The 19,716-nt window shown below is 45.7% G+C and overlaps 1 protein-coding gene and 1 long non-coding RNA gene across 2 annotated transcripts; both read right to left on the bottom strand.

Annotated features, from left to right (window-relative positions):
* Positions 1-3,511: 3,511 nt before the first annotated feature.
* On the bottom strand, positions 3,512-7,908 carry LOC132390023 (uncharacterized). Its single transcript, XM_059962604.1, has 4 exons — positions 7,358-7,908; positions 5,141-5,428; positions 4,404-4,570; positions 3,512-3,718 (listed from the first exon to the last, which is right to left on the bottom strand). Exons 1-4 carry the CDS (start codon positions 7,623-7,625, stop codon positions 3,512-3,514), a joined length of 930 nt encoding a protein of 309 aa, XP_059818587.1. The 5' UTR covers positions 7,626-7,908.
* A 1,775-nt stretch (positions 7,909-9,683) lies between these two features.
* Positions 9,684-19,012, bottom strand: LOC132390022 (uncharacterized). The gene is made up of 4 exons (XR_009510753.1): positions 18,896-19,012; positions 16,529-16,697; positions 11,430-11,489; positions 9,684-9,732 (listed from the first exon to the last, which is right to left on the bottom strand). It is a non-coding gene; the product is annotated as an uncharacterized LOC132390022 (long non-coding RNA).
* Between the last annotated feature and the right edge of the window lie 704 nt (positions 19,013-19,716).

Raw genomic sequence — 19,716 nt, 5'->3', positions numbered from 1 at the left:
AAGTTTCCAATATTCCTTAAAACCATGACGCTCTCAAACTTTTAACCTTTCCTTTCAACCTAATAGGAACATAACGATTCAATAGCGTCAAAATTTCAACTTTAAATGACCTCCATTTCTCTATTACATCCTTCCCAGTAAACAAATTGTCCCAATCCACACCTTCTAAGTCCTTCCGCATCTCCTCAAAGTTAGCCTTTCTCCAATCAAAAATCTCAACCTTGGGTCCAGTCCAATCCTTCTTCATAATTATACTGAAACTAATGGTATTGTGATCACTGGGCTCCCCAACACGTACGTCCGTTAACTGACATATCTCAGTCCCTAAAAGGAGATCAAACACTGCCCGTTCTTTAGTCGGTACATCTATGTATTACTTTAAAAAACTATCCTGCACACATTTTACAAACTTCAATCCACCCAGCACTTTTACAAGGTAGGCTTCCCAGTCTATGTGTGGAAAATGAAAATCTTGCACAATTACAACCTTGTGCTCACTACATATATCCTTACAAGGTTGCTCCTCCAATTCTCGCTCCCCATTAGGTGGTCTATAATACACCCCTAAAAGTGTTACTACACCGACCCATTCCTCACTTCCACCCAAAGTGGCTCCCTAGACGAGCCCTCTAATCTATCCTGCCAAAGCACCGCTTTAATATTTTCTCAGAGAAGCAATGCAACACTTCCTCCGATTCTATTACACCTGAAACAAAGAAGTCCAGGAATATTTAGTTGCCAATCACACCCCTCCTGAAACCATGTTTCACTAATAGCTACAGCATATTTCCATGTATCAGTCCATGCTCTAAGCTCATCCACCTTTCTTACAATGCTCCTTGCATTAAAATAGATGCATTTCAGAAACTCTCCACCTCTTCCTCTCTGTTTATCCCTAACAAAGCAATCGACTTTATTATCTTTTTCTTCCTTCTCCTCTACAACTTCTGTCTGAGAGCTCCCCTTCTCTATCACCTGCCTAGCCTCTCTAACACACTGTCTACTAGCTTTCTCTATTTGTGAGCTAGCGTCCTCTCCCCTAGTCTCTTCAAAATGATTCCCAGCCCCCAACCATTCCAGTTTAAAGTCTCCCCAGTAGCCTTAGCAAATCTCCCCGCCAGCATATTGGTCCTCTTAGGATTCAAGTGTAACCCGTCCTTTTTGTAGGGTCACACCTGCCCCAAAAGAGGTCCCAATGATCCAGAATCTTGAATTCCTGCCCCTGTTCCAATCCCTCAAACACGCATTTATCCTACACCTCATTCCATTTCTACTCTCACTGTCGCATGGCACAGGCAGTAATCCCGAGATTACTACCCTTGCGGTCCTTCTTCTCAACTGCCTTCCTAACTCCTTATATTCTCCTTTCAGGACCTCTTCCCTTTTGCTACCTATGTCATTGGTACCTATACGTACCACGACCTCTGGCTCCTCGCTCTCCCACTTCAGGATATCTTGGAAGGGATCAGAAACATCCATCCAGGTCTCCTGACTCCATCCACAGAATCGCCTATCTGACCCCTTAACTATCGAGTCCCCTATTACTACTGCCTTCTTCTTCCTTTCCCTACCCTTCTGAGCCACAGGGCTGGACTTAATGCCGGGGGCACGGCCATTGTCGATTCCCCCAGGTAGGCTGTTCCCGCCCCCCACAAACAGTACTCAAACAGGAGTACTTATTGTCAAGGGGTAGAGCCACTGCGTTACTCTCTAGTACCCGACTCTTCCCCTTCCTCCTCCTAACCATGACCCACCAGTCTGCCTCCCGTGGCCCCGGTGTGACCAACTGCCTGTAACTCCTCTCTATCAACACCTCACTCTCCCTGACCAGACGAAGTTCATTGAGCTGCAGCTCCAGTTCCCTAACACGGTCCATTAGGTGCTGCAGATCGGCGCACCCGGCGCAGATCTGGACGTCTGGGAGGGTCGGAGACTACAGGGCCTCCCACATCCGACACCGAGAACAACAATCTGCCCTCACACTCATTCTTCCCCTTCCTCACACAACAGGAAAAACTGAAACCTAAACCTACCTTGCCTTGCCCTCTTCCGCCTAAGCCCGATGAGATGATATTCCTTTATTCAAGAAAGTGAATAGAATTAGCCCAGGAAATTATAGACCAATGAGTCTTACCTCAGTGGTTGGTAACTTGTTGGAGTAGATCCTTAGAGGCAGGATTTAGGAACATTTGGAGAGGTATAATGTGATTAGGAGTAGTCAGCATGGCTTTGTCAAGGGCGGGCCATGCCTTACGAGCCTGATTGAGTTTTTTGAAGGATGTGACTAAACACATTGATGAAGGAAGAGCAGTGGATGTAGTGTTTATGAAGTTCATCAAGCATTTGTTAAGGTACCCCATGCAAGGCTTATTGAGAAATTAAGGAGGCATGGGATCCAATGGCACATTGCTTTGTGGATCCAGAACTGGCTTGCCCACAGAAGGCAAAGTGAAATTGCAGACGGATCATATTCTCCGTTGAGTTCGGTCACCAGTGGAGTGCCTCGGTGATCTGTTCTGACACCGTTACTCTTCGTGGTTTTTATTAATGAACTGGATGAGGAAGTGGAGGGATTGTTTTGTAAGTTTGCTGATGACACAACGGTTGGGGGTTTTGTGGATAGTGTGGAGGGCTGTCAGAGCGGGACATCGATAGGATGCAAAACTGTGCTGAGAACTGGCAGACGGAGTTCAACCCAGATAGGTGTGAAGTGGTTCCTTTTGGTAGGTTAAATATGATGGCAGAATATAATATTAAAGGTAAGTCTCTTGACAGTGTGGAGGATCGGAGAGATATTGGGGTTCGACTCCATAGGACACTCAAAGCAGCTGCGCAGGTTGACTCTGTGGTTAAGAAGGCAAACGGTACATTGGCCTTCATCAATCGTGGAATTGAATTTAGGAGCTGAGAGGTAATGTTGCAGCTATATAGGACCCTGGTCAGACCCCACTTGAAGTACTGTGCTCAGGTCTGGTCGCCTCGCTACAGGAAGGGTGTGGAAGCTATAGAAAGGGTGCAGAGGAGATTTACAAGGATGTTGCCTAGATTGGGGAGCTTGCCTTACGAGTGCAAGTTGACTGAACTCGGCCTTTTCTCCTTGGAGCAACGGAGGATGAGAGGTGACCTGATAGAGGTGTACAAGATAATGAGAGGCATTGATTGTGTGGATAGTCAGAGACTTTTTCCCAGGTCTGAAATGTTTGCTACAAGAGGACACAGGTATAAGGTACTGGGGTGTAGGTACAGAGGATATTTCACGGGTAAGTTTTTTTACTCAGAGTGTGTTGAGTGCGTGGAATGGGCTGCCGGCAACGATGGTGGACGTGATTATGATATGGTCTTTGAAGATACTTTTCGATATGTACGTGGAGCTCAGTAAAATAGAGGGCTATACGTAAGCCTAGTAATCACTAAGTTTGGGACATGCTCGGCACAAATCTGTGAGCCGATGGGCCTGTACTCGGCTGAAGGTTTTCTGTGGTTCTATATTTCTATGTAATATTAAGGAATGTCAGTGCGGCTGTCTCATGATGAAGATGGTTACTGCCTGGCACTCATGCTGTAAAATGGTTATCACTTCCTGAATGCGGGCTTGGGCTCCCTCATTAACTGAAGAATTATGAATTACACGTCGAATAATCTTCAAGCAACATACAGCGATAATGGAATTAAGGTAATTGATGATGCAACTGAATATGGATGGGCTTAGGTCATTGCTCTGAGAAATAAGAGGAATGATGTTCATTATTCTGAGACATTGATGCCTATCTGATTAATAACATAGAGCGCCAATGAATCCCAACGAGAACAGATTCACTCACGGGTATAACGCACTTGATTTTCTAATACCACTCATGGCTGAATAGGTCAGATCTAGGACAAGACAATCACTGTGTGTGTGCTCCAGGGAGAGTGACCTGAAATGGTGTAATCTTGTCTCCATTAGTTAGATATTAAACAAGTTATCAGATTTCTTTTTCGGTTGCCAAGACCGGATGTGGTCAGCAGGTTTCCCTCCGTCAAGTGCCACAGTGAAGCCGGTTGGCCCAATTTACAATCTGACTGTTTCATATTCATCCTGTATCAATGAAATGAGGTGAATCTGCTCGGCGGCTCAGCCAAGATTTCAAATCAGTTTCAGACTGAATGCCTGTTCAAAGTCCAGATACGCAGCCACTGCTCTTATTTCACACTGATAAATACAGCAGAGATGAAAAGCTGATGCTGAACCTGTAGTTCCCAGAGCTCCCCACATTGACAGCTGAAACCAGATCTGTGAGAGACAAGTCAGAGATCAAAGTCTCCATTCCCATGTAGAACTCGTAGAACGTGCAGGAGATTAATACTGATTACTATTCCCTCTGATACCAGCAGTTCGGTGACAATACATTAAATAAACTCACTTCATTTTCTTCTCTACTGAAATGTCCCGCCTCTGTCAACATTATACCGAGTCTCTCAACCTTTTCTTCAATCGCTTGTTGGAGTCTGTCTCTGTAGAACTTTGTCAGTTGGTACAGTCGGTATTCCTCCCCCTCTGCCAGGAGGTCGGAGATTGTAAACTCTGGCTCTGTGAACATAAAAAGGAAAATGTAGACTTGAACTCAGATATTGCTCGTCTCCACCGCTCTCACCCAACTGAACAAAAACAAAAAACATGACTTGAACCTGCTCACAGACACAAAAACGGTTTAATTCCCCATCTCCAACACTGGCCTTAAAACCGAATCCGCAATATCCTGGGCATTAGATTAATAGCAGGACCACATTTAATGCAAACCAGTGCATCCCTCATCCCAGCCACTCACCTATTTCAATTCTGGATGGGCAATCAATGTCGGGACTGTCGATAATATTCACTTCCCAGAGGTACTCTTTCCATCCTGGCGAATACATTTCCCCGGATTCACAACCCGGAAATACCCTTCTCATCTGGATAGCTGCATTTCCTCTAATACACATCCTAGAAATCCTCACAGCAGGTAGTACATTTACTGCAGTGGGGTAACGGCTGCCCACTACACCACAAGTACCACACCTACACATTCCCCCTCTCGTCTGACAACCCTCCAACAAGGCCTCACCTTTACCCTCCGCCCTGCCATATTCTGTGAACACCTCACCCTCATATTTCACTCACCTGCTCCTTGTTGGGCACTTGACAATTCCATGTTCAATGAGCTTCCGAGCTGACAGGGGGTCGCCTCACTTGTGCTGGTTCCAGGGTCCTGATCGGTGTCGCTGACGTCACTGTCTCCGGGCTGAATTTGCTCCTGCTCCTCTGCGGCGGGACCACTTTCCATTGGGACGTTGCTCTTAATCTGACCCTGATTTGGTACCTTGCTTCCCGTGTCCCGATCATCTTCCCTCGATGATCCGCCTGATAAAATCCTCTTCAGTCCTATCGCTGCTCGTTTCAATTTCCCAACTGAAATAAGTGATGAATTGCAGGTTACACCAGTATGATTTATGAGCAAAGCTGATTCAGATTGCAATAGAGCTGAGACTCTGGCTGACCAGATTTGGAGTGGGACTGTGCTGGGTAATATGAACCGTATATCCTGCCAGGTGACCATCCCAAAAGCCGGTGACTGGACACATTCACTCCCAGTAAAATAACAGGATAGACATAGTAATACTGATAACTGAATTCACAGCAGTTGAAAAGAAGGATGACCACGGGATCTTATTGCGACGGTGTCCGGTGATACCGGGAAATATCACTGTATTTATCATCCACAAGCTAAATTCTCCTGGGTCACTTAGTGTCCAGTAGTTTGTGTCCCACACAGACCAGCAACGGGATTACACATGGTTCACTCTGTTGGATCACGCATTCTCTAATCTCTTTGTCACACAATGTCCAGTCCCCTTGGTCACAGACTGACCATTCCCTTGAGAGGCACATCGTCCGGTTCCCTGGGTCACAGGCTGACCATTACCTGGAGAACTATGCTGACCGCTCCCCCGGTTCCCTCCTTATCCCCACCTGATGATCCTCATGTAACGACCATGCAAAATCTCGCTTAGAGAGCTTTGTGTGCAGTTGTAGTTGCTAACCTATAGGATGGAGGGGATTAAGCTGGAAAGAGTGTAGTGGAGAATGACCACCACGGTACTGGAGTAGGATGTTGTTTTTATGTTATATGGTTCGGCTGGGACAGTTTTCCCTGGAGCTCAGGAGCTTGAAGGGTGACCTTACACATGTATGTGAACATAAAATAATCCAGGACATAGATAGTGGAGAGGGTCATGTTCTTTTTCCCAGGGTAGTGGAGTCTGAGACTTGAGTCTTTTAAAAGAAATTTAAAAGGGACCAAAGGGGCATTTTTCACGTGGTGTCTGATGGGTATAAATTACGCGCAGACAGAGGAGGCCGCAAACACTAATAAAATTACAAAGTAGGCAGCATGCGGGCAGTAAAAAGGATAGAAGAAGTTTACAAGGGAAATTTGGGAAAGGCTGCAGGAAAATGGGGCAAGCTCAGACATTTAGATCAGCAAGAATTAGATGGGCCGAATGACAGGTTTCCAGGCTGTCACATCGTTTATTACAGCTGGAATCACAGATTTAAGCACAATCACAATGTCTACAGATGACAGGGACATTTGGTGATTGGTTATGCCGGCTTTCCCAGCAGGGATCCTGGGAAGAGTATATCAAGAGGGAAATATGTAGAACTCAGGCTCACCATTTCTCCACAGCCCAGACATTCACTTCGGTATTAAAACCCCGAAGCAGACCTCAAATGTATCTACAATGAGCTGCCTCCTGATCCTCAGCCATTCCCAACACCGGCAATGATCTCCGCTCTGCTACAGAAAACAGATTTCCGAAACACCCCTCTTCTCCTTTGTGCAGCAGCCAATAAAAACCCGGGGGGAGTTGGTACCTTTCCAACCAAAACCTGAAATGCTGTGTTAACACACAATCTCTGAAAACCGGGAAATATTCCTATCATCTGGCGTTTAGTTTTATAAGTGAAAGTTGTCGATGTCTTACACATTAGTGCCTGTCTAGAGGTGAAACGGAGCCTGACCCTGAACATTTACATAACCACAAGACCGCTGTCGCACTCCCGTCTGTGTTTCACTCACAACCACCTGAATCAGGAGCCTCTGTTCCTTTCACCCAGCTGAAGCTATGCCTGGTGAGCGGAGTGATTCGACCATTACTGGTGTCAGGTCCCTGCACTGGAACTGTTCGATTGATCGATTACACAAAGCCGCTTTACCAGTGGGATCAATGACACTGCTTGAAAATTTTCTCTGCCCTGTTAGCGCCTGTGTCAGTTTCATCTGAACTGCTGTGTACAAACGCGACAAAAGTTTAATTCAGAAATCCCAACGTATCATACCTTTGTCCATTCTGATTCTGACTGACGATTGTTGATCGTCGCCGTCTTGTTTACATCCTGGTCCCGGTTCTGGAAAGCTCCACCTGCTGGTGATGTTGTGAATTAAACAACAAGCAGACCGTGTGTCAGAGAGAGTACGATTACTTTGCAAATATGACAGTATCTTCATCCCCTGTATCAGAGAAGCAGTTGGCTTGGGGACCAAGCATTCCCCATTAACAACACCTTCCACACGATGTCTATGTCTCTCCGCTGATACCTGGCGCATCTACTGACAATCTCAAAGAGCAATAGAGTCCAAATTCAGAGCGTTCTGCCCAACGAGTCAATGCCAACCACAGTGCCCGCCGAGATGGTCACAATTTCCTGTGATGGGCCCATTTCCCTTCTGGCCTTTTCACTCCATCAACGCATCCCAGCTGCTTTTTGAAGTAATCGACTGCGCCTGCCTCATCCACTTCCTCTGGCTGTTTCCTCGATATAATCCCCAACATCTGCCTGAACCCGCTACTGCTCGGGTTGGTTTTGCAATCTGATTACCACCCCGTGTCCATTTAAATCCCATATATGCTACGATAATCTTCTCTGTGAACAACAACTACTAATGTTGTGCATTCTGAGAACTTACCGAACAGCACAATAGAATCATTCGCTTGAATCAGCTTTTGTGTTATATACTTAATGCGTTGTGGATCAGGGTGTGGAATTATATGCTGAATGATGTGAAGCTCAGGTTTATATGTCTGTTATCAACTGAATCTTGCTCACGGTGTGTTCACTTTCTGTTTGTACCCACTAAGTTCAGGGACTCGGATTCGCTGGAACAGAAAGAGAAGCTCAGCACCAAGTACACACAGAGACCGTACTGGGTGGGGAACGTTGTGGTGTTTCAATACGTCCCTCGTCAGGAAAGGATTTCCAGTGTTTCTACCTGTTCAACATCATCTTTACGGACATTACGGACATAGATGCTCTTACGGCATTACGGACATAGATGCTCTTTTTCTGTGCGCATGTATTTAAGGAAAACAGACTTGCACCTGGCAGTGATATTTACAATGCAGAGATTACAGAATTAATTGTAACAATCTGCTTCTGCTGAATGTTGAGGAGGCAATTCCAGAGACGGGAGGAGAGAGAGGGGGGGAGAATGGGGGGAGAGAAAGGGGGAGAGAATGAGAGTAGACAATGGGGGAGACTTATCTTCAACTGCTTTCAGTTCCTCCCAGAAGAGGAACTATTTTGTCGACGTCCCTGTCAAGACGCCGCAGGATACTTTATTTCTCATTAAATATCCCCACTGATTTTACCAAACTACTACGGATACAATCAGGTAGACCACCGTGTAAACTTAGGTCATGTCGAATTCTTCTCAATCACTGAAAAAGGCCAAGATCACAGAGGTTTCCTCACAGGACAACTCACAAGGTGCAGATGACTCTGTGTTAAACCTTCTTTTCCTAGATCTTTTCCTAGATTTCCTTGTGTTGCCCTGGATTGCCAACAACTTCAGATTTTCTCGTGTTCGTAGATGAGCAACGTGCTCATTTTACCGTTTCCATCCTGATCTCGGTCCCTCTATTGTACTTTTGTTCGAATCTGTGTTTGTGCATTTCCAATTGTATTAACTTCATTACTTACATCCCTCATATACATGAGAAGCAAAATTCTTTACGTTACGTCTCTGTTTAAATGTGCAATCTCCCACCTGCCCACACACTTCTGACAGAAGGGAATCAACACTGCAGGCGGTGATCCACAACAGGTCTCATCAACCGACTATATAATGGAACCATCAACTCCTTACACCATCCGCCCCCCTCCCCCGCTATAAACCAGTGTCAGTAGTTCTCATAATTTCGACCTCTCCCAGCAGCTACCTACCGAAATGTAGTAACGGGCAGACAGATAGTGTCAATCCCGCCTGCGATGGAATAAGCAAAGCGAATCCTCAGTTCCCTCGGTCGGGGATCAGTAAATACGCGAGTGTGGATGGACTGGCTTCCTGCTGTTGCAAGCAGTAGCCCGGGGACAGTTCCGAGATGCCGGAAGCTCGCACCTCCCGAGCCTTTGCTGATGATTCGGAGCTCGGTTGAAAGTGCGACGCTTCTGATAACACCTCCAACTGCACCGGTTTCCCCCGGGACATGCACAGGAAGTCGATGCATTCAATTAGCTGAAGGGAATTATTAATTCTTTCACAAGCGATTCGCTACAGTTCAATTGTTGAACATGCGAATACGTTCTCAGTCTCATTTAAGTGTCTATCTGCCTTTCTGATGTTTATATTTCAGTAAAAAGAGCTTCTTACCGTGTACAGCCAGCGGCTCCAGCTTCTGTTACCACCCTGTCCCAGTAAGGCAGTGTTACGGGTTCTGTAAGTAATGAACACATCCTGGTTAATGTTCAGTCAGCTCCTGGTGATAATCATTAACTAAACCTACAGCGTTACCAGCGGGTCTCTCCGCCTCCTGTTCCTTAGCACAGGGTACGTTCTGTCTCCAAACAAACATCACCATGGAGATGAAATGTGATCTCAGTGATTTTGAGAGCGGAATGTTTGTCGGTGCCAGAGGGTGCAGTTTGAATATCACAGGAACTGCTGAACTCCGGGGATTGTCCCGTTCAACAGTCTCAGTTTTGCGGAGAATGGAGCGGAAGAAGATCAGTGAGCGGCAGTACCGAGAGGGAAAACGCCTTGTTAGTGAGAGAGATCGAATGGGAAAAGCGAGATTGGTTCAATCTGCCGGGAAGACGACAGTAACTCAAATAACCACGCTGCAAATGCATTGTGCAGAGAGGCGTCATTGGACGTGTAACATGTCGAACTTTGAAACGGACGGGCTACAGATGTAGAAAACCACGGACATACAATCAGTGGCCGCAGTATTGGGTACGGGACGTGCACAGTACAGTGCCCATTGATATGTGTGTTTGTCCGCCAGAATTTGCTGATGGGAGATCGGCATCCCGCATTCACTGTGACCAACGCAGATCTGACTGTGATCTCGGCGCATCAATCCTGCCTCTCACCTGTAACATCTCAATCATTTGTGTATCAAGGGCCACCACACTGCAGGATTACAATATTAACTGAAAGACTCTCCTTCTCCTGAATATTGAGGGCGGCCATTCCCATGACACACTGGACCCAGCGAGAGAGAGAAAACATATCAACTGTCTTCAACTGGCGGTGCCTGGTTTCAGACCCTCACACAACAGGAACCGTTTTGTCCACGTCCCTGTCAAACTCCGCGGGATATTTTATGTCTCATCGAAGTTCCCACACATTTTACCAAATTTCCGCGAATGAAATCAAGTACATTGTCTCTTTTTTAAAAAAAACTGTAATGCATAAAAGCAGGTCTCTCCTGTTTTAAGTCACATCACAAGTCAAGATCACAACAGATTCCTCATAGAAAAACTCACGGGGGCAGATATCTGTCTGCTGAACCTTCTTTTGGTTTCCCACCTACCCTTCTGTCCCTCTCACATCTGACAGAAGGGAAACAACAGGTCTCACCAACCGACTATGTAATGGAACCATCAACTCCTTACACCGCCTTCCCCCACGACCACCCCCCGCCCCGGCTGTAATCTCCAATGTGGGTGGTTCCATACTTTTGACCACCAACCGAAATGCCCTCTAGGATGGACAGTTAGTGTAGATACCGCCAGTGAGGGAATAGGCAAAACGAATCCTCAGTTCCTCGGTCCGGGATCGGTAAAGCCCCGAGTGTGGACGGATCGGCTTCCTGTTACTGCAAGCAGTAGCCCGGGGACAGTTCCGAGATGCGGGAAGCGCGCACCTCCCTAACCTTTGCTGATGATTCGGAGCTGGGTTGAAAGTGCGGCGTTTCCGATAACACCTCCAACTGCCCCGGTTTCCCCCGGGACATGCACAGGAAGTCGATGCATTCAACTAGATGCAGGGAATTATTAATTCTTTCAAAAGCTATTCTTTACAGTTCTAATATCGATCAACACTATACGTTATCAATCTCATTCAAGTGTTCATACAAGTGGCTAACTGCCTTTGTGATTTTATATTTCAGTATATAGAGCTTCTTACCTTGTACTGCGGCTCCAGGTTATGTTACCACTCTGTCCCAGTGAGGCTGTGTTCCGGGTTCTGTCGGTAATGAACACGCCCTGATTAATATTCAGTCTGCTCCTGGTGATAATCATTAACTAAACCTATAGATTTATTAGCGGTTCTCTCCCTATCCTGTTCCTTAGTGAAGAGTACGTTCTGTCTCCAACAAACATCACCATGGAGATGAAATGTGATCTCAGTGATTTTGCGAGTGCAATGTTTGTTGGTGCCAGAGGGAGCAGTTTTATAGACAATAGACAATAGGTTCAGGAGTAGGCCGTTCGGCCCTTCAAGCCAGCACTGCCATTCAATGTGATCATGGCTGATCATCCACAATCATTACCCTGTTCCTGCTTTCTCCCCATATCCCTTGACTCCGCTATCTTTAAGAGCTCTATCTAACTATTTCTTGAAAGCATCGAGATAATTGGCCCCCACTGCCTTCTGAGGCAGAGTATTCCACAGATGCACAACTCTCTGGGTGAAAAAGTTTTCCGTGAACTCTGTTCTAAACGGCCTACCCCTTATTCTTAAACTGTGGCCTCTGTTTCTGGGCTCCCCCAACATCGGTAACATGATTCTTGCCTCTAGCGTGTCCAAACTCTTAATAATCTTATATGTTTCCATCAGATCCCCTCTCGTCTTTCTAAATTCCAGTGTACACAAACCTAGTCGTTGCAATCTTTCAACATATCGCAGTCCCTCCCACCCCGGGAATCAACCTATTGAACATATGCTGCACTCCCTCAATAGCAAGAATGCCCTTCCTCAAATTTGGAGACCAAAGCTGAACACAACTCTCTAGGTGTGTCTCACGAGGGCCCTGTACAACTGCAGAAGGACCTCTTTACTCCTATACTCAGCTCCCTCTGTTAAGAAGGCCAACATGCCATTAGCTTTCTTCACTGCCTGCTGTACCTGCATGTTTACTTTCAGTGACTTCTGAACAAGGACACCTAGATCCCGTTGTACTTCCCCTTTTCCTAACTTGACAGCATTCAGACAGTTATCTGCCTTCCTGTTCTTGTCACCAAAGTGGATAAGCTCACGTATCCACATTAAACTGCATCTTCCCACACACCCAACCTGCCGAAATCACCTGCATTCTCCTAAGATCCACATCATATTTCACACTGCCACCCAGCTTTGTGTCATCTGCAAATTTGCTAATGTTACTTTTAATCCCTTCATTTAAATCATTAATGTATATTGTAAATAGCCGGTCCAAGCACCGAGCCTTTCGGTACCCCACTAATCACTGTCCGCCATTCTGAAAAGGAGCCGTTAATCCCTACTCTTGGTTCCCTGTCTGCCAACCAATTTTCTATTTATGTCAGTACCCTACCCCCAATACCATGTGCTCTAATTTTACCCAGTAATCTCCTATGTTGGACCTTATCAAAGGCTTTCTGAAAGTCCAGCTACACTACATCACTGGCTCTCTCTTGTCCATTTTCATAGTTACATTCTCAAAAAATTCCAGAAGATTTGTCAAGCATGATTTCCCCTTCGTAAATCTGACTCGGACCGATTCTGTTACTTCTATACAAATGTTCCGTTATTTCATCTTTTATAATTGACTCCAGCATCTTCGCCACCACTGATGTAAGGCTAACTGGTTATAATTCCCTGTTTTCTCTCTCCCTCCTTTCTTAAAAAGTGGGATAATATTAGCTATCCTCCAATCCTCAGGAACTGATCCCGAATCTATAAAACATTGGAAAATGATTACCATTGCGCCCACGATTTCGAGTGCCACCTCCGTAACTACCCCGGGTTGCAGACCATCAGGCCCTGGAAATTTATCAGCCTTCAATCCCATCAGTCTACCAACACAGTTTTCTGCCTCATGTGAATTATCTTCAGTTCTTCCGTTACCCCAGGTCCTCTGGCCGCTATTACATTTGAGAGATTGTCTATGTCCTCCCTAGTGAAGACAGATTCAAAGCACCTGTTCAACTCGTCTGGCATTTCCTTGTTCCCCATAATAAATTCACCCATTTCTGCCTTGAAGGGCCCAAGTTTGTTCTTAAATATCCCCCCCCCCCCTTCACACACCTAATGAAGCTTTTATTACCCTCATTTATATTCTTGGTTAGCTTACCTTCGTACCTCATCTTTTCTCCCCGTATTGCCGTTTTAGTAATCTTCGGTTGTTCTTTAAAAGTTTCCCAATCGTCTGGCTTCCCACTCATCGTTGCTATGTTATACTTCTTCTCCTTTATTTTTATACTGTCCTTGACGTCCCTTGCCAGCCATGGTCGCCCCTACTCCCCTGAGAATCTTTCTTGCTCTTTGGAATGAACTGATCCTGCACCTTCTTTATTATTCGCAGAAATACCTGCCATTGTTGTACAACTTTCATATCCGCGAGCATATCCTTCCAGTCAACTTTGGCTAGCGCCTCCCTCATAGTTCCATGGTCCCCTTTGTTCAATTGTAATACTGACACTTCCGATTTTCAGTTCTCCCTCTCAAATTGTAGATTAAAACTTACAATATTATGGTCACTACCTTCTAATGGTTCCTTTACCTCGAGTTCCCTTATCAACTCCAGTTCATTACACAATACTAGATCCAGAATTGCCTTCTCCCTGGTAGGCTCCAGTACAAGATGCTCGAAGAATCCATCTCGGAGGCACTCCACAAACTCCCTTTCTTGGGCTCCAGTACCAACCTGATTTTCCCAGTCTACCTGCATGTTGACATCCCCCATTACAACCGTAGTATTACCTTTACAACATGCTAATTTTAACTCTTGATTCAACTTGCACCCTATATCTAGGGTTCTATTTGGGGGACCTGTAGATAACTCCCATTAGAGTCTTTTTGTCCTTACAATTCCTCAGTTCTATCCAAACTGACGCTACATCTCTTGATTGTATGTCACCCCTCGCAAGGGTCTGAATTTCATTCCTCACCAGCAAAGCCACCCCACCCCCCTCTACCCAACTGTCTGCCCTTTCGATAGGACATATAATCTTGAATATTCATTTCCCAGCGCTGGTCATTTTGCAGCTATGTATGTTATTCCTACAACATCATACTAACCAACTTCCAACTGAGCTTCAAGTTCATCCACTTTATTACTTATACTTCGTGCATTCATATATAGTACTTTCAAACCATTACCCCCCTCGCTTCTCACATCAGTCCCTATTGCACCTGACCATACTGAGCTTTCTTCATACGATCCCTTCTTGAGCTTTCTGCCCCTTTAAATCTGTTGTCTTTCTTAACTTTTCTTATTCTGTCTTTCCCTTTTACTCCATCCTTATATTTCCAGTTCGTCTCCTTCACGGCCCCCATTTATTAGTTCAAACACAACCGTGTAGCAGTGGCAAACCTGCCTGAGAAAATGCTGGTCCCCCGCCTGCTAAAGTGCAACCCGTCTCTTTTGTATAATTCATCTTTACCCCAAAACAGATCCCAGTGGTCTAAGAATCTAAAACCCTGCTTGCCGCAGCAGCTCTCAGCCACACATTGAGATCCCATATCTCCCCGTTCCTGCCCTCACCAGCAAGAGGAACTGGAAACAAACCGGAGATAACCACCCAGGTGGTCCTGCTTTTCAGTCTTCTTCCGAGTTCTCTGAAGTCACGCTGCAGAATTTCTTCCTCTTCTTTCCGATGTCATTTGTGCCGATATGCACTACCACATCTGGCTGTTCACGTTCACCCTGGAGGATTCCCTGCAATCGGTCCGAGACGTCCTGGATCCTGGCTCCAGGGAGTCAACATACCATCCTTCAATCCTGCCTGTTGCAGCAGAAACCCCTTTCTGTACCTCTTACTATGGAGTCCCCTACTACCACGGCTCTGCTTGTCGTCTGTCTTATCTGCTTTGCTTCAGTGCCAATTTTCGACTCGCAGACCGGTCCGCATCTCAGAATGGCAGTATCTTCTGTGCCGACAGCTTCCAAGAGGGTGAACCTGCATTCAAGAGACACATCCCCCGGGGTCTCCAGTACTTCAAGCATCCATCCCTTTCTCATCGTCGCCCCCGTTCTCTCCTCCAGTATCTTCGGTGTAACAACCTCACTGTAGGTCCTGTCCAGCAAACTCGCGTTTTCCCGGGCGATCCTGAGGTCATCCAGTTGCCTCTCCAGTGTCCCAACACTGTCCTTCAGGAGCTGAACCTGTACAAACTTATCACAGTTGTAGCAGCCTGTTGCACCATTATTGTCCCTGACCTCCAACATCAGGCAAACATCACATTGAATCAGTTTACCTGTCATCTCTTCACCACCTTTTACCCTCTCCAACTGTGGTGTAGTCTCCTCCCTCAGCCTCCTCGCCGAAGACTCTCGAGCCAAAGTCTCGAACTTCCCTCGGCAGGGCCGCTTCGCTCGACAGGGCCACTCCCCTCGACAGGGTCGCTCCCTTCGAAAAGGCCGCTTCCCTCGACAGGTTCACTTCCCTCGACAGGGCCACTTCCCTCGATAGGGCCATTCCCTCGACAGGGCCGCTTCCCTCGAAAAAGTCAGTATCCTTTCATGTCTTGACTAATAGAGAATCTATCAACCTCTTCTTTAAATACACCCAAATACTTGATCTTCACAGCCACCTGCGGCAAAGAGTTGTCCACATTCGCCACTCTGGTTAATTAAATTGCTCCTTATTTATGCTCCCAATGGACGTCATTCTAGGACTGAAGGAAATGAAGTGTTGCGACAAATGCTTCAAAGGGGTTTGTTCTCTGCAACGGGCTGCACGACAATATACTCGAGGGTAAATTCACCATTGCAGCTTGCAATAGAAAGAGAAGTCAATGACCTGTTACTGCAGTTCATGGTAGTTCCACATTTCCGCAATCACTACGGCACGAAGATCAGAACAAAAGTTACTTCAGAAGATACGAGACCATGAAATGAGTAATCAATGACGGAATGTGAGTGGCTTTGAAGAGCTGAGCTGCTGAAATCAAATTACCAGACCTGGATCGATTGCGACTGGGTCTGATACAGGTTTACCTGGCAATATGGGCACATTCACTTTCGCTCCAAATATTTCCTACATTCCTTGGTGAAGATATATAATGTCTAACTGACCAGAGTTTGAGTAAATGAGACTCACCAAACTGTCTCCTGACTGAATCACCGGAATCTCCGAGTCAGATGGGTTCTCTCCAGTCGGTGCTCTCAGTCCTCGGGCTGGTTCACTTGTTGCTGTTCCCTCGTCTTCAGTCGCGCTCTGCTTCCAGGTATGTGCTTTTCTTCCAATAAATGTCTCACTGCAGGTCTAACTTGAACATGAAAGATAACGAAGTACGTTAACAATACCAAATAAAACAAAACATTTCTGTTCAATGTTCCTAAAGACATAAACTCATAGAAATTTAAATGTTGAATACAAATATCTCAATCTCAGTGAACAAATCAGTAATTGTCCCTCACACATCAGAAAACCTGATGTGGGTAAGAATAAGTCATAATTCAGTCATTGTAAGACAAAAGATACAGAAGCAGAATTAGTCCATTCGCTCCATCTTGTCTGCAACACCATTCATCAAGGTTGAAGATTACCCCCCCTCCCCCACCCCCGCAATGCTCCATTTCTTTCTGCTTTCCTACTGTAACAGCAAACCTAGTTATCAATCAAGAATATATCAAACTCGGCAATGAATATACCCAATAATAGCCCCCACCCACATGTGGCATCAAATTGAACTGATCAACCAAGCCTTGGCTGGGAAATAAAATAATCTTTCATCTCAGTTTTAAAGGAAAGTTTATTTATTCTCATCGTGTGCTCAGACCCACCAAAGGAAACTCACCACACACGTCTAATCTGTCAAGACCAATCTTCTGAATGACAGTGAGTGCAGGCCCAGACCCACCAAAGGAAACTCACCACACACGTCTAATCTGTCAAGACCAATCCTCTGAATGACAGTGAGTGCTGGCCCAGACGCACCAAAGGAAACTCACCACACACGTCTAATCTGTCAAGACCAGTTTTCTGAATGACAGTGAGTGCAGGCCCAGACGCACCAAAGGAAACTCACCACACACGTCTAATCTGTCAAGACCAATCTTGTCAGCTCTCTCGACATCCAAGTTTCCCCTACCTTGCCATCCTTGCCCTTTCGTCTTCCTGGAAAGTACATGCCCTGTATTCCGTGCAGTTGGTCCTTAAATACCCTCCACATCTGGACTTGCCAACATTCAAAACAGCCGTTTCCTATTAACTTTCCCTAATTCCTGTCTAATAATTTCGTAATTTGCACAGCTCCAACTCATTACTCCTCGGCAAAGTCCAGAACTTTTCTCCAAAGCAATGGTAAAACTTAAATTGTGTGGTGATTGTACATCAGTTGAATGTAAATCGGCCAATCGTGAGGCAGCAGCTCTGTTAGTTTAATAAACGAATGAAGACATGGCCAAGAGGGTCAGATATTGTTCAGATCAGACGCAGAACTGGGAACAAATGTGACTTTAGTGGCATTAAGCAAGGAATGATTGCTGGTGTCAGACCGTGTCGTCTGAAACTGCTGAACTGCAGAGATTTCCACACACAGCAGTCTCAGTTTAAAGAGAAACGGAGCGAAAAAATGAAACATCCAGCGATGGCAGTTCTGTAGGAGACAATGCCTTGATAATGAGAGAGACCAGAGGAGGATGGGCAGACTGATTCAATGTGAAAAAATGAAACATCCAGCGATGGCAGTTCTGTAGGAGACAGTGCCTCGATAATGAGAGAGACCAGAGGAGGATGGGCAGACTGATTCAATGTGAAAAAATGAAACATCCAGCGATGGCAGTTCTGTAGGGGACAATGCCTCGATAATGGGAGAGACCAGAGGAGGATGGGCAGACTGATTCAATGTGAAAAAATGAAACATCCCGCGATGGCAGTTCTGTAGGAGAGAATGCCTCGATAATGAGAGAGGAGGATGGGCAGACTGATTCAATGTGAAAAGAAGGCGACAGTAACTCAAATAACCACAGGATACAATGTGCAGAAGAGCACCACTGAACGGGTAACCTGTCGAACATTGACCATTGACGTCGATGGGATACAACAGCAGAACATAAAGTCTGTGGCCACGTTAGTCGGTACAGGCGATACACAGTAAAGTGCCCACTGTGTCGACTTCGGTCACTTAAACAGCCAGTGAGATTCAGGAAGTGTTATTTTAAATATCCCTGCCAGCTGTACCCAGTCTTTGATTAAAAAAAACACATATAGAAAAACAAACACACACACACACACACACACACACACACACACACACACACACACACACACACACACACACACACACACACACACACACACACACACACACACACACACACACACACACACACACACACACAGCACACACCACACACACATATCCGTAACACAGCACAATTTCAAAAGCCGGTAATGAACTGGTAGCAGTGTGCGTATTAAAACACCATCTCATTGCCTATTTAGCACAGTCTCTGTCCTTACCTTGTGCTGAGCTTGATTCCCTTTCCAGCGAGTCTGAACACCTGAGGTTTATGGTTCCGAACAGTAAGCAAACACAATGTTCGGATAATCCTGGGCTTAACATTAATCAGAAAGTCACGCCACTCCCTGTTCTCACAGCGCTTCTATTGTCCAACACAAAGCACATTGAAGCAACTATTTCCAGAATTTCCAAATGTTTGAGCCAGATTTACCGCTTCAGTGCCCGGGGCCGATGATTACATTTCTCTCCAAATGTTTAATCTGCGCCAGAGAGGAATCACAACTCACAACTTGGTTCCGACCGGTTGGTGTTGTCACTTTGATTTATTATTCATCTTGGGACCGGTTCATTTTTGGATTATAAACTCCAGCGACAACTCAAAACAAAGTTGTTTGTGGTTATATTGAACAGAGACAGCAGAAATAAAGGCGCGTATCTCCACACCCTACTCCCCAGCGCTTGCATTGAACCACAGAAATACTAATTCAAACAGCTAGTGCCGATCATGCCTTTTTGGTGATTTTTGATCAGTATATCCTGGTTCCTACCTTTCAGAGCGGCCGCAGATCCTCTTCTTACACTGGCCATTGCGAGACTGAGCTAATGGCTCTGCAGGTAAATGAACACACTCCGGTTAAAAGTTAATCTGCTCCGAGTGAAAATCATTAAGTAGACCCGGGATTTTATCAGTGGATCTCTCCGTGACCTGTTCCTTGGTACAGGGCTTTTTCTGTGTCACACGCCCTTTTTGTTTTACAAACAGGACAGCTCGGACAATTTACCGATGTTACGTTGCTGCCAGTAATAAACGAGACTGCCG

Source organism: Hypanus sabinus, unplaced genomic scaffold (assembly GCF_030144855.1).
Source record: "Hypanus sabinus isolate sHypSab1 unplaced genomic scaffold, sHypSab1.hap1 scaffold_740, whole genome shotgun sequence".
NCBI lineage: Eukaryota > Metazoa > Chordata > Chondrichthyes > Myliobatiformes > Dasyatidae > Hypanus > Hypanus sabinus.
Note: the sequence above shows the minus strand (reverse complement) of the source record. Positions and strands in the feature narration are given on the sequence as shown.